Source organism: Sinohyriopsis cumingii, chromosome 2 (assembly GCF_028554795.1).
Source record: "Sinohyriopsis cumingii isolate HCF-2022 chromosome 2, ASM2855479v2, whole genome shotgun sequence".
Lineage (NCBI taxonomy): Eukaryota > Metazoa > Mollusca > Bivalvia > Unionida > Unionidae > Sinohyriopsis > Sinohyriopsis cumingii.
In genome coordinates, this window is record NC_142962.1 from 127,741,688 (window position 1) to 127,767,411 (window position 25,724).

A 25,724-nucleotide genomic window follows, 5' to 3' on the forward strand; every position below is an offset into this window, starting at 1 on the left:
CTAAATTAAAATAACCCTGCACTTCTGCAATTTTGTTAGTATACTCAAAACTCAGTATTCATCAGGTACTATTATTGCTTCTCACTCTATATAAAGTTCATCTTAAAAGGCACATTTAAAATTTGTACAAAATTCTCAAAAATTGCTTGACAAACATTTATCAGTTTGTTAGAGGGTAATCTGGCATCACCAAGGAGTTGCATATTTGTACAAATTATGCCACACTACCATCAAATATGACTGCTAAATTTATACATAGCTCCCTGGCTTGATGGGCCCTCAAATTTAATTTTACCATATCATCCTGGCATGAAGGGCTCTCACACTTAATTTTACCATATCATCCTGGCATGAAGGACTTTCACATTTAATTTTACCATAGTATCCTGGCATGAAGAACATTCACATTTAATTTTACCATAGCATTTGGGCATGAAGGGCTCTCACATTTATTTTACCGAATCATCCTGGCATGAGGAGCTTTCACATTTATGCTAATGATGCAGAGCCACAAACAGATGTGGCCAAGTTACTAAAAGATAGAAAAACACTTAAAAAGTTTTTTCTTAATGATCACTAAATAGAAACTGAGCCAGCATTAATGTAAAGCATCATTGCCTAAATAACTCATTATTGCATGAATAATGCTGATGTTGCCAGTAAATTTGGATGAAGATACTTGAAATAGAGAAACCTTGAAATAACAGTTTTTGTAATATTTACAATTAACAGCATTGGAAGAATATTTCCCAGAATGCATCCTTTTAACCCAGATTTTGTGACCGTCTGCTTTTGCCTTTGCCTGTAAGATGTATGTCTGCAAGTGGGCAATCTCAGGCCCCCATGTCAGACTCTTTTTTTCTAAATAAAATGATTTTAATTTTGCTCACAAATTATTCAGTTCACTTCAATCTGACAGGGAAGTTTATCATTTATGTCTGTGATCTGTATAAAGAATATATTGCACATAAATTTCAAATACTGGATGTTTTCTTGTTACTTTTGCTTAACCTGACAGAAATAAATTACACAGTTCTTATTTTAAGATAAATAAAATATAAATTTAGACAAGCCAAATTCCAAACAACACCATTTTCTTGGGCATTTCTTTTGTTTTGTTTTGGGGTATTTTTTTTTAAAATTAGATAAATGCAACAAAGTATTTCTTGCTGGCACTATAATGTGTAACAGTCTTAAATTTTTCATAGTCATATAAATTTTGAGCATTTTCCGTGGGATATATGATGCCTTCCCACTATCTACACGTTGATTTTGTACATGACTTAGATTTTTATTCAAGATTTCTAGAAAGGAAGGTAGTTGTCCATGCCAGATGAATAATCAACATCCTTGGCTCTGTTTTATGTTTACTTACATTTTCATTCTAGAGATAACTTCGGTCTTAATGCCTTTAATGTCATTCAGATTTTGCAAAGACAGCTTGTAAATCGTGTACCAACATATCTTCTTCTTCAACGTTGTTATTTTCTCACATATCTATCGTGGTTGATGTATTGTCTTTTATGCTGTTTTTGCAGGTAGAGAATATGCACGTGTTGCACATGCCAGGCGTGATACATGCAGTAGAGAAGTTTTTCGCCATGATGACTTGAAAGATTATGTCCAACTCCGCAAGATTAGGGACCACTTTATTTGTAAGTTTTTCCCTTGTTATCATGATGTAGAAGCCTGAAAATATCTGTTATCTCCATTACAGCAGTTTATGTCCACCCCCTGTCCTGGCCTTTAAATATATTTGTGTGAACCATAGAACCTTTACATACACATACCATTCTTCATTTTTAGGTACTGTTGCAAATCCAGAATATTCGTTTCAAGAATATCTCTTTAGCAAGATGCAGTGGAATTCATTTATAATGAATTTGGATGTAACAGATTATGCATTTTAACAGAGTTCTGAGGAGAGTGTGATTATATATATATATATATATATATATATATATATATATATATATATATATATATATATATATATATATATATATATATATATATATATATATATATATATAACATGACTTCTAAAGTGTCAATCTAAAGTATTTTCATATACAGTGGTCCCTTTTTGATAGGGCCACCCATTCTGAAAAAGGAAAGTGACCTTATAAGAGAGTGTCCTTTCTAGAGGGGGATCACATAGATGTGAATAATAACATAATGAATAAAACTATTATCAGTGTTATTTTTTTGGTGAGAGAAAAAATCTGGCTATAACTATTTCTTTATGTCTATTGATCTCTTTTCCCACTCATTGCAGTTGAATGTATATTGATGATGTTTATTTGAATTTTTCTGACATCATATTTCTCAGTAAAGATCAAAGGACTCTCCTTTTTGTTCGGTTGAATCTCTTTCACTTTTCATTCTAAACCCAGAATGAGTGCTGACATTTTACACTTTTTGCAAAAGTGTATTCCATTAATTGGGTAGAGCATTTATTTAAAATGCAGGAGGTTGTGGGTTTGAACCCTGGCAGAGTCATACCAAAGACTTGTCAAAATTTTACTTGCAGCTGCCTTGCTTGGCACTCAGCATTAAGAGGTTAGTGTTAGGACTCATCAACCTGTGTAAGGATAATGTGACTGGGTGGGACATGATGCTTCACGTCTGCAGTTTGATGCCCTAGTGCTAGACATCACTATAAACTGCCACACTGCAGACATTGTAACAATATCACGGATTTTTACCCAAAAAAATCCAAGTCACACACACAAACACACTTAATTGGCAAATTGTAGTTATCACATGAGAATCTCCATGTTTACAAAGAAAGCGATTTTTTTCTTCTTCTGGTACCTGGTTAAGTACATATCATCTATAAGAGGGAAACCACAAAGACTTACGCCATTTTTACCAGGATGTCATGCAGACTTAAGCTGAAAAAAACTGCTAATCTGCATTTAGTTTTTGTTATCTTGATAATTATCAGTGGTAATTACAGCCAGTAATGATCAAAGTGACAAAACCTAACATCTACGAACCAGACGACAGTAAGGATAATTGGATTAATTACTTCATTATCTGGAACAAATGTCAGTGTTTTTAGTTTTGAAATCAGCAAGTATGATAGAATTCACACATCCTCAGTTTTGTTAGAAATTGTAAATTGATGAATTTAATGACTTAGCCACAGTGAAGGGGAGGGGGCATTTGAAAGGGGAGCCACTGCACCAAAACTATTGGTATATCAAATTTTGATCCACCCATGGCATATGGATATGCATATAAATATAGTTTCAACAGTAAGCTATTACTTCTTTATTTTCTAGATCAGTGATGAATTTTGACTTGTTAATCATTATTGACAAAAGAAAATAGAAAATTATTAATAATGCCCCTTTTCTTAATTAGATATAGTAAACAATTTCATTGAAACATCCTTTGCTTTCATATATATATATATATATATATATATATATATATATATATATATATATATATATATATATATATATATATATATATATATATATATATGAAACTGCCACACTGCAGACATTGTAACAAAGCAAAGGATGTTTCAGTGAAATTGTATATATATTGAGAGAAATAAAAAATTGAGTTGGATGAAACACTTGAACTTGCACCATATAACCAACAATAACCTGCTTTGTGTAATAGTATGTGTCAGTGACCTGTTGGGACCATACAGTAAATTTCTTGGTTGGGAGGCACACACTTACTGAAGCCTATTCACTGCTTTGTTTTTTGTGTTTTGTTTTCTTTTAAATTTCTTTTACCTATAATAATAATCTAAGAGCAGATTTAAATATTAAAATGTTTAAAGGTCACAAGCCCTCTGTCTTTCTCTCTCTCAGTATTGGTTTGTCAGGCAACAGACTAATCAACCAACAGGGAAGCATAGGGATAAACAATAAAAAATAATCTTCAGTTTCCCTAACACACATACACGCTCTCTTTCTCTCTCTCTGGACCTTTTTCGCATGCTACAGGAAGAAATCTGTGGAAAAAAATGAATGTGTCATGCAACAATGTCTCTTGACCTATGAATGATGGTAAAATTTACAGATCTATCAACTGACAGAAAGGGAAAAGAGTGAGGTGTGTGAATTAAACAATCTTTTTGTTGCTAGCAGTGTTAATTAAAGCACAGTATTGAGTTGGATCAACTTCAGATAAGTTTAAATGTTTGAATTATCTCACATTGGTTCTTCATTTCACTGTATTCCCCATTTGTGTATTTACCAGTGACTGTTACCACTCCGGTTGCCTAGTGGTTTGAGCATCCACCTCGGATGTGGAACGTCACAGGTTTGAACCCAGCAGAGTTATTCCAAAGACTTTTACAAATGGTACTAAAATCTGTCTCGCTTGGCTCTCTGCCTGGTGTCACGATACAGTGTCTGGGTGGGACATTATGCTACATGTCTGCAGCATGATGCCCCAGTGCTAGACATCACTATAAACTGCCACACTGCAGACATCAGCAATATGACTGATTTTTTTTAAAAAGCTACATTAAAAATCCAAATCATACACACACACTCCCCCAACAACTGAATGGCTGCACAATAAATATAACCATGACGTGTTTGTAACTCTCAACTTTCTTTATTTTAAATATCTTTCATGTTTAAATTGTGTGTCTTTTATTTATTTATTTAATCAATATGAGTGAAAATAGAAGCTCAGAAGAACAGAAAAAAGAAGCAAATTATCTATTTCCATATAGGATTGTGAATAACTGAACGTAGAACGTAGGTACAGAACTAAATTTTGTAGTGGACACACTGTACAGGAATGTGAAGAGTCAATAATTTCCTGTAGTGTATATGAATGCATTGGAAATGCCTATATGTGTATTTATGTGTGTTTGTGTGTGTGCTGTATTTTTTTATATATACCACTCTTATAAATTTTTCAGTAAGAGGACAACACTTGACAAGCCTTGTTTCCTTTTAATTAACTATCTATACCTCTCATGGTTTATCACTGAAACAGCATACATACTATATATAAATATATAAGTATAAAATGTAGTTTTACAGTTTTCAAAAAGATTTTATTTGTAATGGTCAAGTTGTATATTATGAATGGAGCAGCAGATTTTTTTCTTGCCTGCAAGGCATTAGCATCACTTTTCTGATAGTGTTGTGGTGTTGGCATTGGTGTCTGCAATAAGTGTTTGCATTTAGCTCACTTTCTTTGGCAGTGTTGGTGTCAACAACATTGGGAAATTAGCAGGTAGAGCAAGCAAACAAATTGTTAAGCTACAAATTTATAGTTACCATTCACAACACCAAATTTAAATTCAAATAAATATATATATATATATATATATATATATATATATCAAAACCTTGAGTGTTTCTGATATACAAATCTGTATTTCCTGTGCTAAAGTAGACCTTTAATTCTCAATAACTATTTGTCGGATAGTTGTTTTGTTAACATGTCAATGTTTACTACATCTCTGTTCATACTGGCACTCTTTTTCAGCCTCAGTAGCATCATGTAATGTGAAGTAAATATACTTTAAGTAAAGAGGCATGGCAGAGATTATTAAAGTTTGAGTATAACATCCACATATCCATTAAAACTGTAAACAAATTACTGTTCCTAATTACAGTCACTTAATCTGCTATCTGCCTCTAATATCATTGACATTTTCAACATCTAAAGTTTATTCAGAGAACTGTAAATAACCCTTTAATTAATTTACATAAACACACATGCATGTTTTCACTAATAAATGAGCCATAACTGACCTGAGAAGAGATGTATTTCCATAGGGGGTATGGGTTGAGTGTGTTGTAAAGAGTATGCTTGTATTTTTTAGACTGTATAATTGTGAAATTTCTTTAAATGTGGAAGGTAATCAATGTGACTACTTGAAAAACTAGAAAAATTGGAAACAGTAAAATCGCATCAGTTGTCCATACAACAGTAGTATGTACAGACATAAAACTTGATATTATCCATCATGGAGGGTACTCCTCTTTACAGTCAAAAAGGATGTCACTGTGACTTACTTTTCACACTCCAGTTTGCCTTGTATTTGCAATATGCCTCTGTGGTACAGGTGAAACAGAATGTTGCAGAGGGGTGTATCTCTTCATTGTGTAATTTTATTGCTGCAGATGTTCATAGTTGACATATTTTGCCTTATTACTTTTGGCCCTTAAAACATATCATAGCATACACCAGCTTGATTTAGGTGAATGTGTTAGAACACTGAAAATTGTAAAACCTACACCAGCTTGAATGTGAATGTGTTAGGTGAATGTGTTAGGTGAATGTGTTAGAACACTGGACAGTTTTTCTTTCTCTAGGGATGATGACCATGATAAAGAACAAACAAAAATGTTAAGTGTGAGACTTTTGCTTAAGTGAAATCGGAGACTGATGCTTAAGAAATTATTACTTGAATACAGGTGTCTGTTTCAAAAGCTAAATACCTTCTTTTATTATGCAGTTTTTCACACTCTCCAGGAATGTTTGATAAGTACATCCGGTTGGATAGTAGTTTTATAAGACAGAACTACTTAAAAAAGTTTTAGTTTAAATTTGCATCAAGAAACCCATAAAATTAACACACATACACACACACACACACACACACACACACACACACACACACGCACACACACTATCTAAGCTGTTAAAATGGTATAGATTCTTCTGTAATGTTTTAGTCTTGACATGTGAGAAACTCATGACATGCCAGATAACATTCACATCAAAGTACAGCTTTCACTTCCCTATCTTATTTCTTTGCATCTCTTGCCAACAGAAAGTTAAGATGTTAAAAAGGTTAAATTAAAATAGAATTTTGGAGCCTCTTTATTTTAAACATGTAAAAGAAAAATGCCTCTTATTTTGCCAGCTTTTAAAAGTATGTTACATATATTTCAGTACGTATGTAGACATTCTGCTAAATTTAAAATGTTTGGTTGTTCTCTTTCATTTTGATATCTGGTGTAGAAAACACAATGTATGCCTTTTCACAAACTGTTAAAGTTATGGGTGAATCTTCTTACTAAAACATGAACAGTAAATGGAGTCAAAAGTGTCGACGAAAATACACATCTGAACACAAAAAAGGAATGCAAGGTGAATTGTCTTGTTAAATTATCAACAGGAATAGGGTCAAAAGTGTGGAGAAAAATAGAGATCTCAACAAAAAGTTATGACAGGTTCAACTTTTTTTGTCATGCCTTATGCAACAGACACAAAGATATTGTTTGTTTATGTCAGATATACTGCTTATTTGAGATGTTTTCAGACAGACACAAAGAACATTATTTGGGTCTTATTCAAACAGACACAGAGATAGTGGTTTTTTTTGTCAAATATACTGCTTATTGGAGTTGTATTCAGACACAAAGAACTTTATATTTGTCTTATTCAAACAGACACATAGATATTGTTTATTTATGTCAAATATACTGCTTTTTTGAGTCTTATTCAGACAGACACATAGAACTGTTTATTTGGGTCTTATTCAAACAGACACAAAGAACTTTTTTGGCTCTTGTTTAGACAGACATAAGATACTGCTTATTTGGCTCCTATTCAGACAGACACAAAATGCTGCTTATTTGGGTCTTATTAAGACAGACACAATATACTCTTTATTTGGATCTTATTCAGACAGACACAAAGATGTTGTTTATTTTGGGTCTTATTCAAACACAAGATACTGCTTGTTTGGGTCTTATTCAGACAGACACAATATGCTGTTTATCTGGGTCTTATTCAGACAGACACAATATGCTGTTTATCTGGGTCTTATTCAGACAGACACAATATGCTGTTTATCTGGGTCTTATTCAGACAGACACAATATGCTGTTTATCTGGGTCTTATTCAGACAGACACAATATGCTGTTTATCTGGGTCTTATTCAGACAGACACAATATGCTGTTTATCTGGGTCTTATTCAGACAGACACAGTATACTTTTATTCGGGTCTTATTCAGACAGACACAATATGCTGTTTATCTGGGTCTTATTCAGACAGACACAGTATACTTTTATTCGGGTCTTATTCAGACAGACACAAGATACTGCTTGTTTGGGTCTTATTCAGACACACAGTATACTGTTTATCTGGGTCTTACTCAGACACACAATATGCTGTTTATTCGGGTCTTATTCAGACAGACACAATATACTGCTTGTTTGGGTCTTATTCAGACAGGCACAATATACTGTTTATCTGGGTCTTATTCAGACAGACACAATATACTGTTTATCTGGGTCTTATTCAGACAGACAAAATATACTGTTTATTTGGGTCTTATTCAGACAGACACAGGACACTGCTTAGTTGTTCTTATGGTGCTTTTTTAGTGAGAATAAAGAAGATATGTAATCTATTATTCACTTAAATGTTTTGAGTAAATATATCTTTTTTGTGGTAAAGATCTGTAATTTTTGTATTTAGTTTTATCTAAAATAGATTAATCATCTGAGTTTTTTCTTGTTGTTGAAGTGTACTCATGTTACCTAATACTTTTAATATCTCTGTCTTTTTATGGCATATTGGATCAACTTGTGTTGCAATAGAACACTATTGAATTGGGCTAATCCTTGTTGGCTGAACTGCTTTTGTCATAAATAGTTCAACAAGCGCTGTACAATGTTACTGAAATATCATCCATGTTACACTGGTGTAATGTACCTACTCGGTACAAGATATTATTTTTAATAATGTTAATAACTTGGTGGCATTTGAAATAATGATAATAACTTGGTTGAATTTGAAATTATGATAACTTAATGGAATATGTAATAATGATAATAACTTGTTGGAATATGTAATGTTGATATATCCAAGTCGAAAGGTAATGCCTGTAGAAAGCGTCATGGCGTAATGGCCTTTTAAAGTTTTAAAACTGATGACGTATTTTCATCAGATATGGCAGCCGTTACTAAACGTAGAAAATCCTTTAAATGATTTGTTTGGAGGAAAACAGTGTTGGTCTATCACATTTGTATACAAGATATTGATCTGTAGTCAAATATGGCCGCCTTTACTGCAAACTAACAAATCTTCAAACGACATCTTCTCAAAAACTGTTTAACGTAATTTAATCTACTTTGACAGAATGCATTTTGGCATGAATACCTCAGATTTATACATATTATACAAATTTCTCACCAAATATGTCATCATTACTAAACTTAGAAAAACATTTCAATGACGTTTCAAGAATTGCTCAACTGAATTTAACAAAATTTTACGACAGATTTATACAAGCGATGTCAATCCACACTAAAAGTATAGCATCCCTGGTATAGAGGTATTTCATTATTTTGGAGAAATTATACAGATCTGCCATCAAATACGGATGAAAACAGACAAACTAGAACAACATTGAAACAGTTTGTTTTCATAACGTATGCAATCAACATCGTTCAAATTAATTTCAGCAAAAAGCATCCTACTGACCCAGATTTATTGGCCATCTAATCAACTCTTACATTTTAGGCAGATATCAGCCAAATGAGCAATGAGGCTCACTTGAACCGCTTGTTTGCAGGTTTGCTTGTTGTTGGGGTGGGTGGGGGTGAGAGTTATGCACTTGTCCTTTTTTATCCATTTTTAATGTTCTTTTCAGTGTTCATAAATACACGCATACCCATTTACATTTTTTTCTCTTTCCAAATGCACTACTAATTCAAGCATGGCCCATCATGCATCAGTAAACCACTGCTTGTTACCACACTCAGGAAGCCTCGCGTATGGTCCGATTTCGATCAGACATGAATTACAAGTTTCTATCTTAAATATCTCTTTCATTTTTAAATATGAGCAAAATCCATGCATTTTAATAATGAGATCCTGCATCAGACTCCAGAGCTTGTTACCATTCTGGGTGCCTTATGTCTGGTCTGATTTTAATCAGACATGGAATGCATATTTAAATCATCAGTATCTCTGACGGGTTTTCAAACATGAGTGATGCCCACGCATAAAATTAAGGTGATCAAGTATCTGATTAGCCGAGCTTGTCACGGCTGTGGAGGCTTCATGTAAACCAGTTTTTATGAGATTTGATACGTATCCTTACATGATCAGGATCTCTTACGTGTTTGATCATGAGCGACATATATTAATAAGGTTATATTGCAAAGTATTGGGTGAGATAATCACACATCAGGAGGTATCGTGTTTGAACCTATTTCGTTCGCATTCTGAATTTAGGCTTAGATCATCAAGATCTAGGTTGAATTGGATTATGAGTGATATCCATGCATATTAATGAGGTGATCTTGCATTTGATTGGCTGAGCTTGTTATTACTGTGGAGGCTTCATTTATGAACCGACTTTGATTAGATTCTGTATTTATGTTTACAGTTTTAAGTTCTAGTGGTTGATTATGAATGACATCAACATTTTTATTGTTGGGGTTAGCTTGCACCTGACTGGCCAAGCTTGTTACTGCTCAGGGAGGCTTCGTTTATGAACTTTTATTTAATAGATTTATTAAGCTCATTTCATTAAGATCTTTAACAAGTTGGATTTTGTCATCTTCGCTAGCCTAGTTTCCTGTATGTTAACCCTTTATACACCTTGGCGGATCGATCAGATATTTTAGTGCTTTGTGGGAGCTCACCAGTTATTATGTACTTTTGAGAGAGTGACATATGTAGGGTGAAGTTGTTTGCATTTAAAACATGCACAGTGGAGAGAATGTTGGCATACCTCTATGCCAGATTAATGTATTGTGGATGATATTTCTTTGGATAGTATACAAACACGGGCCGGCAACGGGAAATTGCTTATTTATCAGTCCATTCCAGTTGTGTGCTTTCCTTGTATCGATCAGGTAGGAACAGTATTCAAATTTGAACAACTTGATTTTGATTGGATGCGGTGGCTTGTAACCGCATCCAGTGAAATTCACAGATCCAAAGCACTGAATTATCTGATCGATCCGCCAAGGTGTAGATAGGGTTAGCACATCGTAACCTTGGCTAGCGAAGATGGTATTATGAGGAAGTATTTATACCGTTACGTCAGTGTGAGCTGTATTTGTGTATGCCCACCATAATGCAGAGCATATTATACTATGCTGTATGTCCGTTCATCTATCTGGTCTTCTGTCTGTGCGTCCATTACCAATTTAGTTTCGAACCGCTCCGGTGGCATAGTGGTTAGAGCGTCCGTCTCAGATGCGGGAGGTCGCGGGTTTGAACCCCGGCAGAGTCATACCAAAGACTTACGAAAACGGTACTAACAGCTACTTCGCTAGGCTTTCAGCATTAAGATGTTAGTGTTAGGACTGGTCGGCCTGGTGTCGGGATAATGTGACAGGGTGGGACATCATGCTACATGTCTGCGGCATGATGCCCCAGTGCTAGACATCACTATAAACTGTCACACTGCAGACATTGTAGCGATATGACTGAAAAAAATTGTTAAAGCTACGTTAAAAAAAAAAAATTAACCTAAACCAATTTGGTTTCTGCACAGTAACTCGAATTGTCCACCATCTAGAGTTAAAAATTGTTGGATAGTTTGCACTTGGAGTAAGGAAAACCTCTATTGATTTCAGGGTCAAGAGGTCATTGTCACTGCAGCTGTTATTGTTTTTGTTGTTGTTGTAGGATTTAGAGCCAGTTTTCAGCACAAGATAGGTTATACATGGCGACCAGTATGGTCGATGTAGATCCCTGGAAAACCCCTGGAAGAACCACCGACCCACGAGAAGCTACTGGCAAGCTTACTCACGTACCCACGTTAGCCGAACCTAAGACTCGAACTCATGCAGAAAGGGGTTGAGATGGCAGTGATCCGTGACAGTGAGCGCTTTAGACCACTCGGTCACTCGGGGCCCCGACACCGCAACTGAAAGAAACAAAATGGTTTTCGTACAGTAACTCAAGTTCACCATTTTACTGTTTATTGATACAGTACGTTAATTTGTAATAATTTCGATGTATAAATTCAGACAAGTAACTTGCATTGATTCTGTTTATGCCTTTTTTTTAAAAAAAACTACGTGTTTCTGGTCGGCCGATTGTCCCTGTCTGTCGTTGCTGACCTAGCACTTTTTCCCCAGGGTAAATTTTTTTCATATATATATATATATATATATATATATATATATATATATATATATATATATATATATATATATATATATATATATATATATATGAAAATTATAATATATTTGTTAAAAGAAAAGCTACCTACCAACCCAAATTAAAAAAGTGCAGTAGAAAACATTATTTTAATTGGCCTTATAAGATACGAATCAAACACTCTCATCATGGTGGTCCTATCTTAAGTATTCAATATTTGTGGCGAAATGTTTAAAGTTTGGTGCAGGAATCGGTCGGAACTCGTTGTAGACGAAGCGTCTAAACGACAATTTTCTGAAAGTCTGTAACATGTTTTAAAAGCAGTCGAACTGTCTTAACTAGCCACCTCTTGTAATTTGGAAAAGTGGCAGCAAAAGAAAGGTGAATGCCGAATAGAGGTTAATTCTACGAGAGTTTGTTCTACGACGTCTCGAAAAAGCGTTGCCTGAGACTAGTGATTGAATAATACACGTGACCATTAAGGCACGTGTGTGTATTTTAGTGTTCGTATTGAATAGTGTATGTGACCATTAAAGCACGTGTGTGTATTTTTAGTGTTCTTATTGAATAGTACACGTGACCATTAAGGCACGTGTCTAATTTTAGAGTCCCTATATTATAATGCGTGTGACTATTAAGGCATGTGTGACTGTAACTTTAGTGCCCCTATTGAATAATACAAGTGACCATTATGGTATGTCTGACAAATTTTAGTGTCCCTGTTGAATTATACATGTGACCATTAAGGCACGTGTCTATTTTTAGTGTTCCTTTTGAATAACACGTTACCATTAAGGCATTGGGACTGTAAATTAAGTGTCCCTTGTGAAATGGTGCTTACGCTTTTTTCGGATTTTTTTTTAATGAAGTTTGACATAGATTGAAAAACCCCTAGATATATCTGGTAGAAAAACTTTTCAACTTTCTGTAAATTATACAGTTGTAAAGTGTATTGTCATTAAGATCTGGTATTGAAATTTTTGTAAAAAACTTACTCGTTCAAACTGAAAAAGTATCCTTCATTTGTTTCGACTTCGAATTTGGATGTTAATAGATGTGTACAAGCTCCAGTGGCATTCGAAATGAAACGGTGGATTGACCTGCATTCTTGAGCATTTATCAGTTTAGTGCACGTAATTGGTGTAATATCTACACTTCCAGGTAGTGAGTAATGTACACGATAATTATGTTCAGTACACCTGTGGTTCATTATCAAATTCCTTGCAAGTAATAAGATCAAATTGTATTCTTCTGATTGAAGTTAAACGTTAATATTGTTTGTTTTGAATGATACAAGTGCTGGTTTTAATCTTTACTGGTCATAGTGTTGAAGAACTTATGGGTTGATCTGTCGTCCGTTCGTCCGTCCGTCCGTTAGCACAATTTTTGTTACTGCTACTCCTCGTGAACTACTTAGGTGATTGTTGTTGTTGTTGTGGGGTTTAACGCCATTTTGCAGCACATGATAGGCTATACATGGCGGCCAGTATTAATGGTGGAGGAAGAACCAGAGAAAACCCCGGAAAGAACCACCGACCCACGAGAAGCTACTGGCAAGCTTTCTCACATACCCACATTGGCTGAATCTTAGACTCGAACCGCCGCAGACAGAGGTGAGATGGCAGTGATCATTAACGAAGAGCGCTTTAGACCACTAGGCCACTCGGGGCCTGTAGATGATTGTTGTGATACTTTACTTGCAAATTCATTAGATAAACTACTTAGATGATTGTTGTGATACTTTACTTGCAATTCATTTCATGGTCATAAACGAGTATGGCTGTCATAGAAGGTTTGTATAATGTCTAGCTGGGCCTAAATTAGGATGGGACCGGTCTATTGTTAGCCATCTTGAAACTATTGTTATCGTAACTCCATGGGGATTTAAGCAGAGGACTCCTTATGATGTATAGTTGGTTGATACAGAATGACAACTTGTGTCAATCTGATATCCAGTACTGATTTAACAGTGGCCATTTTGAAAATATTGGTACCATACCCTTCCTGAATCGATGGTCGTATCACCATGTTTTTACGAAACATTTTCTTATGATGTCTAGGGGATCGTAATGGTGCCATAAGGCATTCAATATGTCTGCAACAGTGGCCATCTTGAGAATCTTATCATCACTATTTCTGAATAATGAATGGTGATATCATCAAGGTGTTTTCACTAAAAGACTTATTACGGTGAAAATGGTTCCGATCCGACTTATAATACGACTGCTGCAATTTGTTGTCACTACTTTTCCTAAATGGATGGCCATATAAACATTGTGCTTTCACCAAAATGTTTGTATCATGGCTAGTAGAAATGGTGCGAATCTTGTATCGAATATGGCCAGCATGGCAGCCATCTTGAAAATCTTGTTATCGTTACTCCTTCAAAACGGAAAGTCCTATCAACGTGTGGTTTCTACGAGAAGACTTCTTGTGATGCCTTTTTGGTTCTGAATGTTAATAATAGCAAGCTGGCATGGGGGCCCTGAGTGGCCGAGTGGTCTAATGCGCTCACCGTTACGGATCACTGCCATCTCACCTCTGTCTGCGTGAGTTCGAGTCTCAGGTTCGGCTAACGTTGGTACGTGAGAAAGCCTGCCAGTAGCTTCTCGTGGGTCGGTGGTTCTTCCCCGGGTTTTCCAGGGTTCTTCCTCCACCAATTATACTGGCCGCCATGTATAGCCTATCTTGTGCTGAAAAATGGCGTTAAACCCTACAACAACAACCAAGCTGGCATGTACCACAGTAGCTAGTTTTAAAATCTTGTTATCGCTGAACAATAGCAAAAATGTTTTCAGCAATCGGCAGTTAAACTATATGACATTAATTTAATTCAATTAAATTATCTTCAGCCATTTGAGTGTCAAGCCCTTCGAGAGGCTCTTGTTTTCATTTTTTCCTATTGCACCCGGAGCAACCACGCAACCATCGACAAAAATAGGTTACATTATAGTCAGGACAAAGTAGGTTACATTATAGTCAGGACAGAGTAGGTTACATTATAGTCAGGACAAAGTAGGTTACATTATAGTCAGGACAAAGTAGGTTACATTATAGTCAGGACAAAGTAGGTTACATTGTAGTCAGGACAAAGTAGGTTACATTATAGTCAGGACAAAGTAGGTTACATTGTAGTCAGGACAAAGTAGGTTACATTATAGTCAGGACAAAGTAGGTTACATTATAGTCAGGACAAAGTAGGTTACATTATAGTCAGGGCAAAGTAGGTTACATTGTAGTCAGGACAAAGTAGGTTACATTATAGTCAGGACAAAGTAGGTTACATTATAGTCAGGACAAAGTAGGTTACATTGTAGTCAGGACAAATTAGGTTACATTGTAGTCAGGACAAAGTAGGTTACATTATAGTCAGGACAAAGTAGGTTACATTATAGTCAGGACAAAGTAGGTTACATTGTTTTTATCATCTTAACATCAGAGCTTGGCTACAATTCACGTTATAATTTTGCAGTTGTCACAAAATTAATAACTTGCATCATGTGCCAAATAGTATTTCGTTTTCTGACGTTTTTTCGTTTTTTTTCAAAATCCAATGAAAGATTCGCGAACAGCTCCGTTTTGTTTCCACTTTTAAGCTTCTACCTTTATATGCACAGATCAACTCTGAAACGGATTTGTCTCATCATTGTTTCCTAAATTATGGCAATACATATTTTGGACCAAATCATACAATCTGATTGAATAGAGGTAGTTTTTCATTGAATGATTGATTACGTGTTCTAGCTATCATTACAATTTAGTGGTGGATAACGTAACATCCTTTGTGAATCCTACCGTCTGTGCTTCACTCTCCTCCTTAACCGTGGGGTTGAATTTCATCAAAATGTGGCACATGGTTTGCCTGTTTTCTGGCCCTTCCATGACTTCGGAGAGAGGCTTAGAAGTCCAATATGCACATTACAATTTCAATGACGTTTCGAAATATCTTTTGACCACACCTTATGTATAATATCATAGGAGAAGTATAATATATATAAAGTTTGGTTACGACCCGTGGTCAGAGTTGTGTGGTGTATTTGTGAGGGCGGGGGATATTTATTGAAAATAGTGGGTCGTGGAAACAGATTTAGTTGAAATATAAACTTTAAACCTTTAATGACCCAGTAAGTATGTGAAAGTATAATTTATTTGAATGGTCTGATTGGTCATTGATATGACGTTAGTTGTTGTCGACCAAGATGTTGGGTGCCACTGTGGGGAATATTTCACACGTAGTCTTGAGCCAGATCTGCCACTTAAAACCAGTTGAACTAGGTACTACATTTAACGTCGTGAAAAATCCATGTTTTCACAAACTTAGAAAAGAAACATTCTCAGCAAAAGCTACATGGAAATTTTTAACCTTTGCCAGAAGCATCTCGTATTGAGTACATGAGCATTGCTAATTAGCGAATTAATTGATAGTCAGGCAGGATACATTACCTGTTAATGAACCCTGATGTTGATATATCTTGAACTACTGCTTTAATTGGGTATACGAATCTGTTTGGCACAAGGTTTATTGTCCTTGGCAAAGGACGAAGAATCATGGATGCTAGTTTCGTTTTCCTTGCGGAATTTAGATAAGAAACCTCCCTGATATATATGCAAGGGCGTCTGATGTAACAAGATAACCGGGTTGGATTTCGGATTTACAACAGAACACTTTTGATGGTGATACAGATACAATGTTCAATGATGGATGACTTGAATGAGAAAAGAATTCAGATTAATACGTGCGTGTACAAGTTCCAAATATTGGACAAATTAAAATAATCCGCACGAACCTAATGATGCAACAAATGAAAATACAAATAAATGACCTTACACAGTACAAGGACAAAGGTGAATGAGTCACAGTAATTTACTCAAATTTTGTTTAAAAAACTGTAGTAATTTACTTGTATAGTAAAACGTATTCACTCAAATAGTGAAAAAACTAAGGTATTTTATTCAAATAGTAAAATGATAAAAACAAGGGACAGATCTACAAAATATCTTTACAATCCCAAAACACTGGATATTACCAACCCCAAAATTAGCCCACGGCTAAAAGATTACGTGTATGGAGTTACACACTCCGTCACCAGCACACTTGGCTACCAGTCACACTGGTCAATCAGGCAGTCAGTATTCCTGGTAATCAGCGACCACAATTCAGTTCCTTGGTCAATTAAGCAATCAACGCCCACCAATCGGTCAGCAACGCCCGATCACCTGCTACTCGACCAGCAACACTGTTCACTTAGCTCTACGGCTGGTATGGTTCAGCTTTACAGCTGCTATGGTCGACTTCTGTGGTTAGCTTTATAGCTGTTACCACGTCGACTCCGATCAGCTCTACAACTGAAGATGTGCAAGTCCTTAAATTTTATTGGTGTGGTCCCTCTCAGACTTCATCATAGAGAGGACCCGCTAGGGCCGAAAATTGAACGATTTTATGTGTTTTGTTGCCGCTATAGTATATGTAGTGCGTATATATTCAACGTCCAGCGTGCGTCGTCTCTTGCGTGGCATGCATCCGTCGACATTTTTTTTTCTGTTCACCATCTCAAAAACACTGCACTAATTTCATCCAAGCTTTGGAGAGAAAATCCCGCAAGAAGGCCTTTCAATTTGAACCAGTGATGCCTATCATTCAGATACGGCCGCCGTTACCTTAAAGAGAAAGAATTTAAACAACTTGTTCTTTAAAAAAAAATTAAACTGAAGAAACTTTGAACAAATTTTACAGAAAACATCCTGGCATAAAGATCTTTCAGTTTTGCACAAATTATGCCGATCGACCATCATATATAGCCACAGTTACAAAAAATAGAAAACCTTCAAATAACTTATTAGCCGAAGTTGATGAATAGAATTTGGCAAAATTTGAAAGAAAGATCATGGATTGTAGGCCTTTCAGTTTTATGTTAACGATGCCTGTTCGTGATCAAATATGGCCTCCGTTAGTAAAAATAAGAACTTCCAAAAACTTCTTTCAAAAAACTAAAAGAAAGGAGTTTGACCAAATTTGACAGAAAACAAATTTAATACGGTCTTCAGTTTAATACGAATTATACAAATGAAAACAGAAAACCCGTTAAATGGTTTGTTTTGCTTGTTCCTCTGCAGATATATTATTATTTGTTCCACTGTCAGCTCTAAACCTCTAAATATGCCAGTCTGGCTGTACGATACGGAAGTACGGATTGAACAGACTTATCGAACACGTGGTCATCCATAATGTGAAGTTAAATTGCCGAGTAATTGAACAAATCTTGGATCGTTTTATTTAGTTTCTGTTTCTTACAAAAGCACAAATGGGGAATTTTTTAAACATTTGATTTATGATGGGTGAAGTGTGTTAACATTTTTGACAGTGAGATAGTGTTTTGTGCAGGGGATAAACAGTTTCTTTCGTCCGTGTTAACATGTCGCGGTATAGTTATCAAACGGCTGTATTAGCATGCGAGACATGGGTATCAGGCGGCTGTGCTAGTATGCGAGACATGGGTATCAAGCGGCTGTGTTAGCAACTCGAGATATGGGTATGACGAGGCTGTGTTGGCATGGCGAGACATAGCCGACTGTTGTGGTATCGCTGTGGACAATACCGTTCTAAATGCTTTGTATTATAAATCAATTGCAAAAGGCATGCATTTGGCACAGTTCTTAGGCAGGACGCCGAGATGTGCAGAACTCTAATTCGAATTCATTCAGTTTTAGACTACATGATTATGGATATATGGTAGTAGTTATTGTTTGCGATGCATGTGCATACATAGATGGGGAATCCATTAGGATCTACTCTGTTGGGCAACAAAGAGTTCAAAGACTAAAATCTAGACTGACATTAAGTATGTAACACTGTCCAGATTCTTAAGAGATTTTAAATGATTCTATTACATTTGGCTTTTAAGCTAGTCATGTGGATAACGATCCCAGAGTGATTCCACACTTATTTTTACTCTACGGTGTTTTCTGATATGGTATGTGATATGTCAAATAACGATTTTTGAAATCCATTATTGCACTTACGACCTCTGTGTTGTGTCAGGAGATTCCGATATTTTTGGAAGCTGAGAAACTGAAGTTCTTATTTTTTAAACGTTGCTGCACGTGAAAGTATTAATTTGCGGCCATGCTTTTAAGTAGAATAGAGTCTGACCTTACCCGCAACGCGAGATTCCAAGTACATGTACACCCAAGACTAACGCAGAATACCAACGAAATCAATTTCATCTGTCCATGCCTAATAGCACATAGTGTCTGCTTAAAAAAAATATGATAAGTCTTATTTAAATCAAATAGATTAACATCTGTTATTCATATTTAATTTGTATTGTTTTTTTTGGCTTTTCTTGATGATTATATGTTATCTATATTTGGTACTTAAACTTAATCTATATTTGGTACTTAACCTTCGTCCAAAATAAAGTTCTGATGTACCAGACCAGTGGAATTTATTTTGTAAAAAACATAATACATTATAACATTTTTCTATAATTGTGGATTAAATATTCAGGTCATTAGTAATTGTTAATACGTCTACTTCAATTTGAGTTCAAGTTAGTCTTGGCTCTGACCGTATAAACTTCTAGAATGGAAATTTTCCACTAAGTTGACAGAACATTTAAAGAAAATGGTAATTGCGACCTAGGTCAAGTAGAGGGGAATATAATCTTGTTCACCTTAGACTTATTCATTCTTTCCATAACACTCAAAGCAGATCCAGGATTATTTTTGTGTTCAGTTTTTAATTGGCTGGATTTGTTTCTTTATTTATTCAAATTATTGTTCACTGGAATTACAAAGTACTTAATATTCTTGGACTTAAACATTAATTTGGAATTATGGTGAATTCATCCAAGGACATTTGGGATTATATTGGTGTGATACATCAAAAGACTTAACACATCACCAGATTTTGGGCCATTTGCACATTAGCACATTTGACACAACAGGCATATCAACACATTGAATATTTGAATTTATTTGGAACATCACTGGAATTCAGTTGGAACTTCATATATTTGGACTTGTGATAGAACTTTTAGGACTATTTGGAATTTAATTCAGAATAATTTCAGTATAATCGTGGGTTCGTTTTAAAATTTTGACTTTATTATCGGAAAATAAATTACTTGTTGAATTTTAGAAAACTTCTTGGTGTTTGCTCTTTTCTATTACTCAGTTTAAGACCATTGAGTCATAACACATTGAGATTGCCAGCATAGCGTAGATCTGTCGGACACCGATACGCGGCCACCTATCTATGAATGTGAAAATATATTCGGAACAAAAAGTTTCAAACAATGACTCAGACTAACACAATGACTCAGACTAACACGAAGTACAACGCTTAAGTGATAGGTAAGTAAAATACGTAAAACGGAAATCCAGAAGGTCACCAGAACATTGACATTTATCGATGCCTGACAAATCTGCCTAATATAAGTAAATCTCCTGTTTTTAATCCGATTCAAAGGCAAATTTGATCCCATAAAAGGACGATGCCCAGTAGTGTGAGATTCGTGATTTTCATAATATATAACAGTAAAGGAAGGGACCCGCTATTCTCACAGATGCACCGCCTAAGTGATTTTTTTAAAATAAAGTTTTCACTAACGTCGTTGATAAGTTCATATCGAGTGATTTTTCTTGTTTCATTCTCTTAATCTACCTGTGTCACCTTTCGACAGAACTGCAAAATGGTGGTGAAAATTTTCGACGGCCATACTCTTCATCTACTGTGTGAAAGGAGTTTTTCAACTCCACTGATTATAGACCGGGAGAGCTTCTGGGACGGCCTGTTGGCTGTCATTCGTCGTCTGTCCGATCGTTATCACATCTTTGTTATCGCTACTCCTCCTAAACAAGGTGGAGGATTGCCATGAAACTGTATACATACAGTTATGCCAAGGTCATGTTGGTCCTTGATGTAAATGGTGCCGGTGTGATATATTGGGTATGGCCATCACAACGGCCATCTTGAGAATCTTCCCATCGCTACTCCTCATGAATGGATGGTGATATCAACGTGCGGTTTCCAAGGAAAGAGTTGTTTTGCATGGTTGGTCTTAAATAAAAATGGTGCCGATCTTGCATCCAAAACTATGGCTACTGTGCTTATAATGACTGGTTTGTGCTAAATGAAAATGGTAACAATCTGACCTCTAACCTTTGAAACCTCATTATCTCTGCTCACCCTAGCCAGCTCCACATGGAGTTTTCGCCAAAAAGGCTTCTTGCCAAGTTTGCTTGGATCCAAACTAAAATGGTACTGATCTGACATACAGTATGGCCGACACGGCAACATATTGAAAATATTTGTATCGCCAGTCCTACTGAAAGAAAAGTCATAGCAACATGGGGTATTCGCCAAAAGATTTAATATGATGCTCTTCGTTTAAAGTGTGCTACTCTGATCGCCATTATGGCCACCATGGCGTTCACATTGAAAATCTTGTTATCGCTACTCTTCCAGGACTGATGCTCATATTGACGAATGGTTTTCACCAGAAAACACGTTGTATCTAGTTGTTCCTAAGTGAAACTGGCTCCGGTATGACATTCACTATGGCCATATGACGGCCAGTTTTAAAATCGCCATCGCTACTCCTCCTGAATGGATGGTCATATTAGCATGAGGTTTTCACCAGAAGACTTCTTATGATTCTTGAAATTCAAATGGCGCTTGTACTTAAATCTACCTTGTAATGTTTTCATATATTAAACTCTAATATGTGAGCGTGTACAGTAATAATTTTGTACATTTCATTTCTTTGTCATCCGTTTATATTGTTCTCCAATCTTCGTTTAGTAAAACTCTCCTATGTGTATATTATATATGTATTTGTGTGTATGTATGTATGTATGTATGTATGTATGTATGTATGTATGTATGTATGTATGTATGTACGTATGTAAAAGATTTATGTATGTGTGTGTGTGTGTGACTTAGATTTTTTAACGTAGCTTAAAAAATGTCAGTCATATCGCTACGATGGCTGCAGTATGGCAGTTTATAGTGATGCCTTGCACTGGGACATTATGCCGCAGACATGTCGCATGATGTCCCACCCTATCACATTTTCCTGACACTGGGGCCGACCAGTCCTAACACTAACCTCTTAATGCTGAGCGCCTGTTAGTACCATTTTTATGTCTTTTGTATGACTCGGCCGGGGATCGAACCCACGACCTCCCGCATCCGAGACGGACGCTCTAACCACTAGGCCACCTGAGCGGTATGTATGTATGTATGTATGTATGTATGTATGTGTCCCAAATGAATGTGTTGAAACCAATAATATTTATTTATATCTACTTTGTTTTCTTTTCAGTTAGTGTTTGTGTGTAAAATATGTATTATTTTAAGGTTGGCTGTTGTCATTAAGTACAGCAGTTTTTGTGTTGTTGTTTCCATAAATACATGCAGAAAATTATATCTCCCGACAAAATTTAATTTGTATATATCTTTTAATTAAGGAAATGTATTACCCACGTGGTATTAATATAATCAACCAGTCCTGCTCTTTTCTACACCATAACTCTGACGAACATAATGCATTCTTATTTGTTCTAAACTGTCATTCAGAATTACGATTTGTTTGTAAAACAGTTAAAATAAATTTACTGTCTTCTTTTCTTAACTTTGTTACAGATTAACACATCAGAATCAGAAAAGGTTAATACAGTCACTAACGCATAATACCAACAAAACAAACAAACAATCAAATAATACCCCAAAACACACATTGATGCATTGTTTTTAAATATATGGAATATCTATGCAACATTTCTATAGTATACAAGCATATCACCTCAAATAAGAAGAGTGTAATTTTATGCGCTAAACAAAATGTAAGAAATTGTCACTTACTAGGTACACCCCTCTCTATTTAAAACATGAATCACATATAAGAATACTTCATTGACATTATTTAAATGGGAGGGGGGGCTGGCAGTTCTCGTGGAAAATGTAATTGTATATATCCTTTAATGAAGGAAATGTATTATTCACATAGTATAAATATAATCAACCAGTACTGTTCCCTTCAACAACATAACTCCAATGAACATAATCCATTCTTATATGTTCTAAACTATCATTCAAAATTAGGATTTGTTTGTAAAACGGACACTGAAATAAACATATAACTTTTCTCTCTTCTTGTCTTAGCTTTGTTACCGATTGGCACATCGGAATCATAAAAGGTTAATAAAATCACTAATGCATAATACAACACCACCACCCCCGAAAACATCGATACATTGCTTTTAAAGTTATGGAACACATAGTAAACATTTCTAGATTCTACATGCATAATATCACATCAACTAAGCAGAGTGTAATTTTGTGCGCTAAACAAAATATAAGAAATAGTCACTTTCCTACATACATCCGTCTCTGTGTGTATGTTAAAACAGTAATCAAATGTAAGAAAAACTTCATCGGCTTTATTTAATGGGGTGGGGATGGGGGTGGCAGTTCCCTTGGAATTTTCATCTCAAAATATTCAGGGTGTATCTGTTGGTGATGAAATGCAAGCAATTTGTATATTATAGTGTTCTAGAAAGATTCATCAAATTTGATTATATGATTTATACAGTCTGAAGGCTTAAGCACCACTGTAACAAAATATTGGAATGCACATCTGTATTCAGATGTACAAATTTAACGTCTGTTACATGGTTTTCAGTAAGAACAATAATACGAACAATATCACGGAAAAGAACACTGAATGCCATTACACCGGTTCGCCTTGTCGGAAAGGCTATTTTTAGAAACTGACATCACTGCGTGTGACGTTTCACAAAGGTAAAAAGTACAAGCTCCATTGCAAATGGTGCTGTTATAACATCTAATATGGCCGCTAGGATGGGCATCTTCTTTAATCTTGATATCATTAGTTCATCTGAATGGATGGTGATATCGACATGATGTATACTTGATCTTTTAAAACAAAAATTGTTCGGATCTGATATCCAATATGGCCACAGTGGCGACCTGTTTGAATATCTTGTTAACGCGACTCGTAAACAGATTGCCGTATCGACATGGGGTGATTCCCAAAAGTCTTCTTATGATATCTAGTTGGTTCTGAATGAAAATAGTGCCGATCTTGCAACTGTTATTGCCAATATTGCGGCCATCTTTTAAGTCTTTTTCACTGCTCAAGAATGTCCAAGTTGTTGTCAACACTCGTTTATTAAATAGAAGAAACGGTCTTAACTTCTACAGCGTCAGCCCTGAAAGGAATTTTTATGTTATCAGGACTTGCTTACAGGTTAGGTAGTGGCCAGTCGAAATCATAGGCCATCCATCCGTTCATGGGCACATTTAATCATCATAGAAAATGTAGGACATTAGCGGTACGCTATAAACCCGTTTCGAACTTTAACCTCTTTAGGTGAAGAAAGTTGTTTTTTCAACTTGTCCAGGATTGATGAGCCAGGTTGATCAAACTTTTCTGGGTTTTTTCATGGGACATGTTTTACAAGAATTGTGTTCGAGATTGTTCCCATATTTGCAACTTGGCTTCTGGGCTTGTTGGAACAATTCTTAGGACATGCACTCTAGAATCTCATGGGTTGAGTCCCTTGCAATGTTGTGACTTCTTTAGCAACAAGGAAAATAAGACGTTTTCGTTCTTCTGTTGCATGGCTCAACCAAATGTGATTAAACATGGTTCCTTGTCATTATTGTGCCAGAATGATGAGGAGTGGTTCCCTTAGCAACCATGTGGAAAACCAACAAATAATACTCATCTCTCATCAGACACACACACACACACACACACAGAATGAACGCCTTTCATATTACATACATAGGATAGGTACAGATACTGTATGAAATTTATTTCATGTTACTCAAAGTATATGCATTTCAGTGAATTGTCAAATACCACAAGTTTCAACCGATTAGCTGGAAATTACCATGACAGGAATGTATTTCAACCCAAATTACCTGCCATAGAAAAATACATGGAAGACGTCAGGCACACTTGGACCTCTTGTTGGTGCCTCCGATGTAGTGCATATTTGAAAAGGTAATAACCAATTCAGATTCTAAGGGTACTCGTATTGAGAAGAAAAAGGCTGTTCCATCCTAAGCTGTGGTATTTCTCTTAAAAACGTATTCAGTTGGAGGACTTCATATTTAATATGACAAATAATAATATTTGAACTAGAATTGCCTTTGATGATCTTAAAAATTTTCATCATAAATTGGCATTTGTTTCTTCCATTATACGACAGGAATTCTCAAGTTTATTTTTAATTTCTGGACTGAGGCTCTGTTTTCGTCATCTGTGCAGCACTTTAATCTAAACATAACTGCAATACGATCTAGATATGTTACACTATTGCTGGTTCATTTGTGTGCCTTGCAGCACTTTCCTGATTGCACGGCTTTTCTAACAATTGATTACTCAACTAACGTGTTCTTCGCCTGTTGGGAATTTAGATGAATCCGTATTTATTCGTTTGTGGGACGCGTCCATCCAACTTCAAGTAGCACGGACCCAAATCTTCCATCATATATGACACATCAAGAGATAACGGCATTACATGAGTTCGAAACTAAGATGTGGTGTTAATGTTACCCAAAACTAACTCTCCCTCTCTCTCTCTCTCTCTCTCACACACACACAC

General features: G+C 35.7%; 1 protein-coding gene across 2 annotated transcripts in view; it reads left to right on the forward strand.

The window, feature by feature from the left end:
• The window catches only part of LOC149805794 (DNA-directed RNA polymerases I and III subunit RPAC1-like), a 93,237-nt gene that overhangs the window by 60,540 nt on the left and 6,973 nt on the right, over positions 1-25,724 (forward strand). Inside the window, exons 10-11 of one of the 2 annotated variants that reach the window (XR_016419792.1) lie at positions 1,539-1,655; positions 24,962-25,120. Coding sequence is in view for 1 of the 2 variants with exons in the window: in XM_089950495.1 (XP_089806621.1) it covers positions 1,539-1,655 (117 nt within the window). In the remaining variant the exon portion in view is untranslated. The remainder of the gene's footprint in view (positions 1-1,538; positions 1,656-24,961; positions 25,121-25,724) is intronic. The other variant, XM_089950495.1, reaches the window with a different exon arrangement.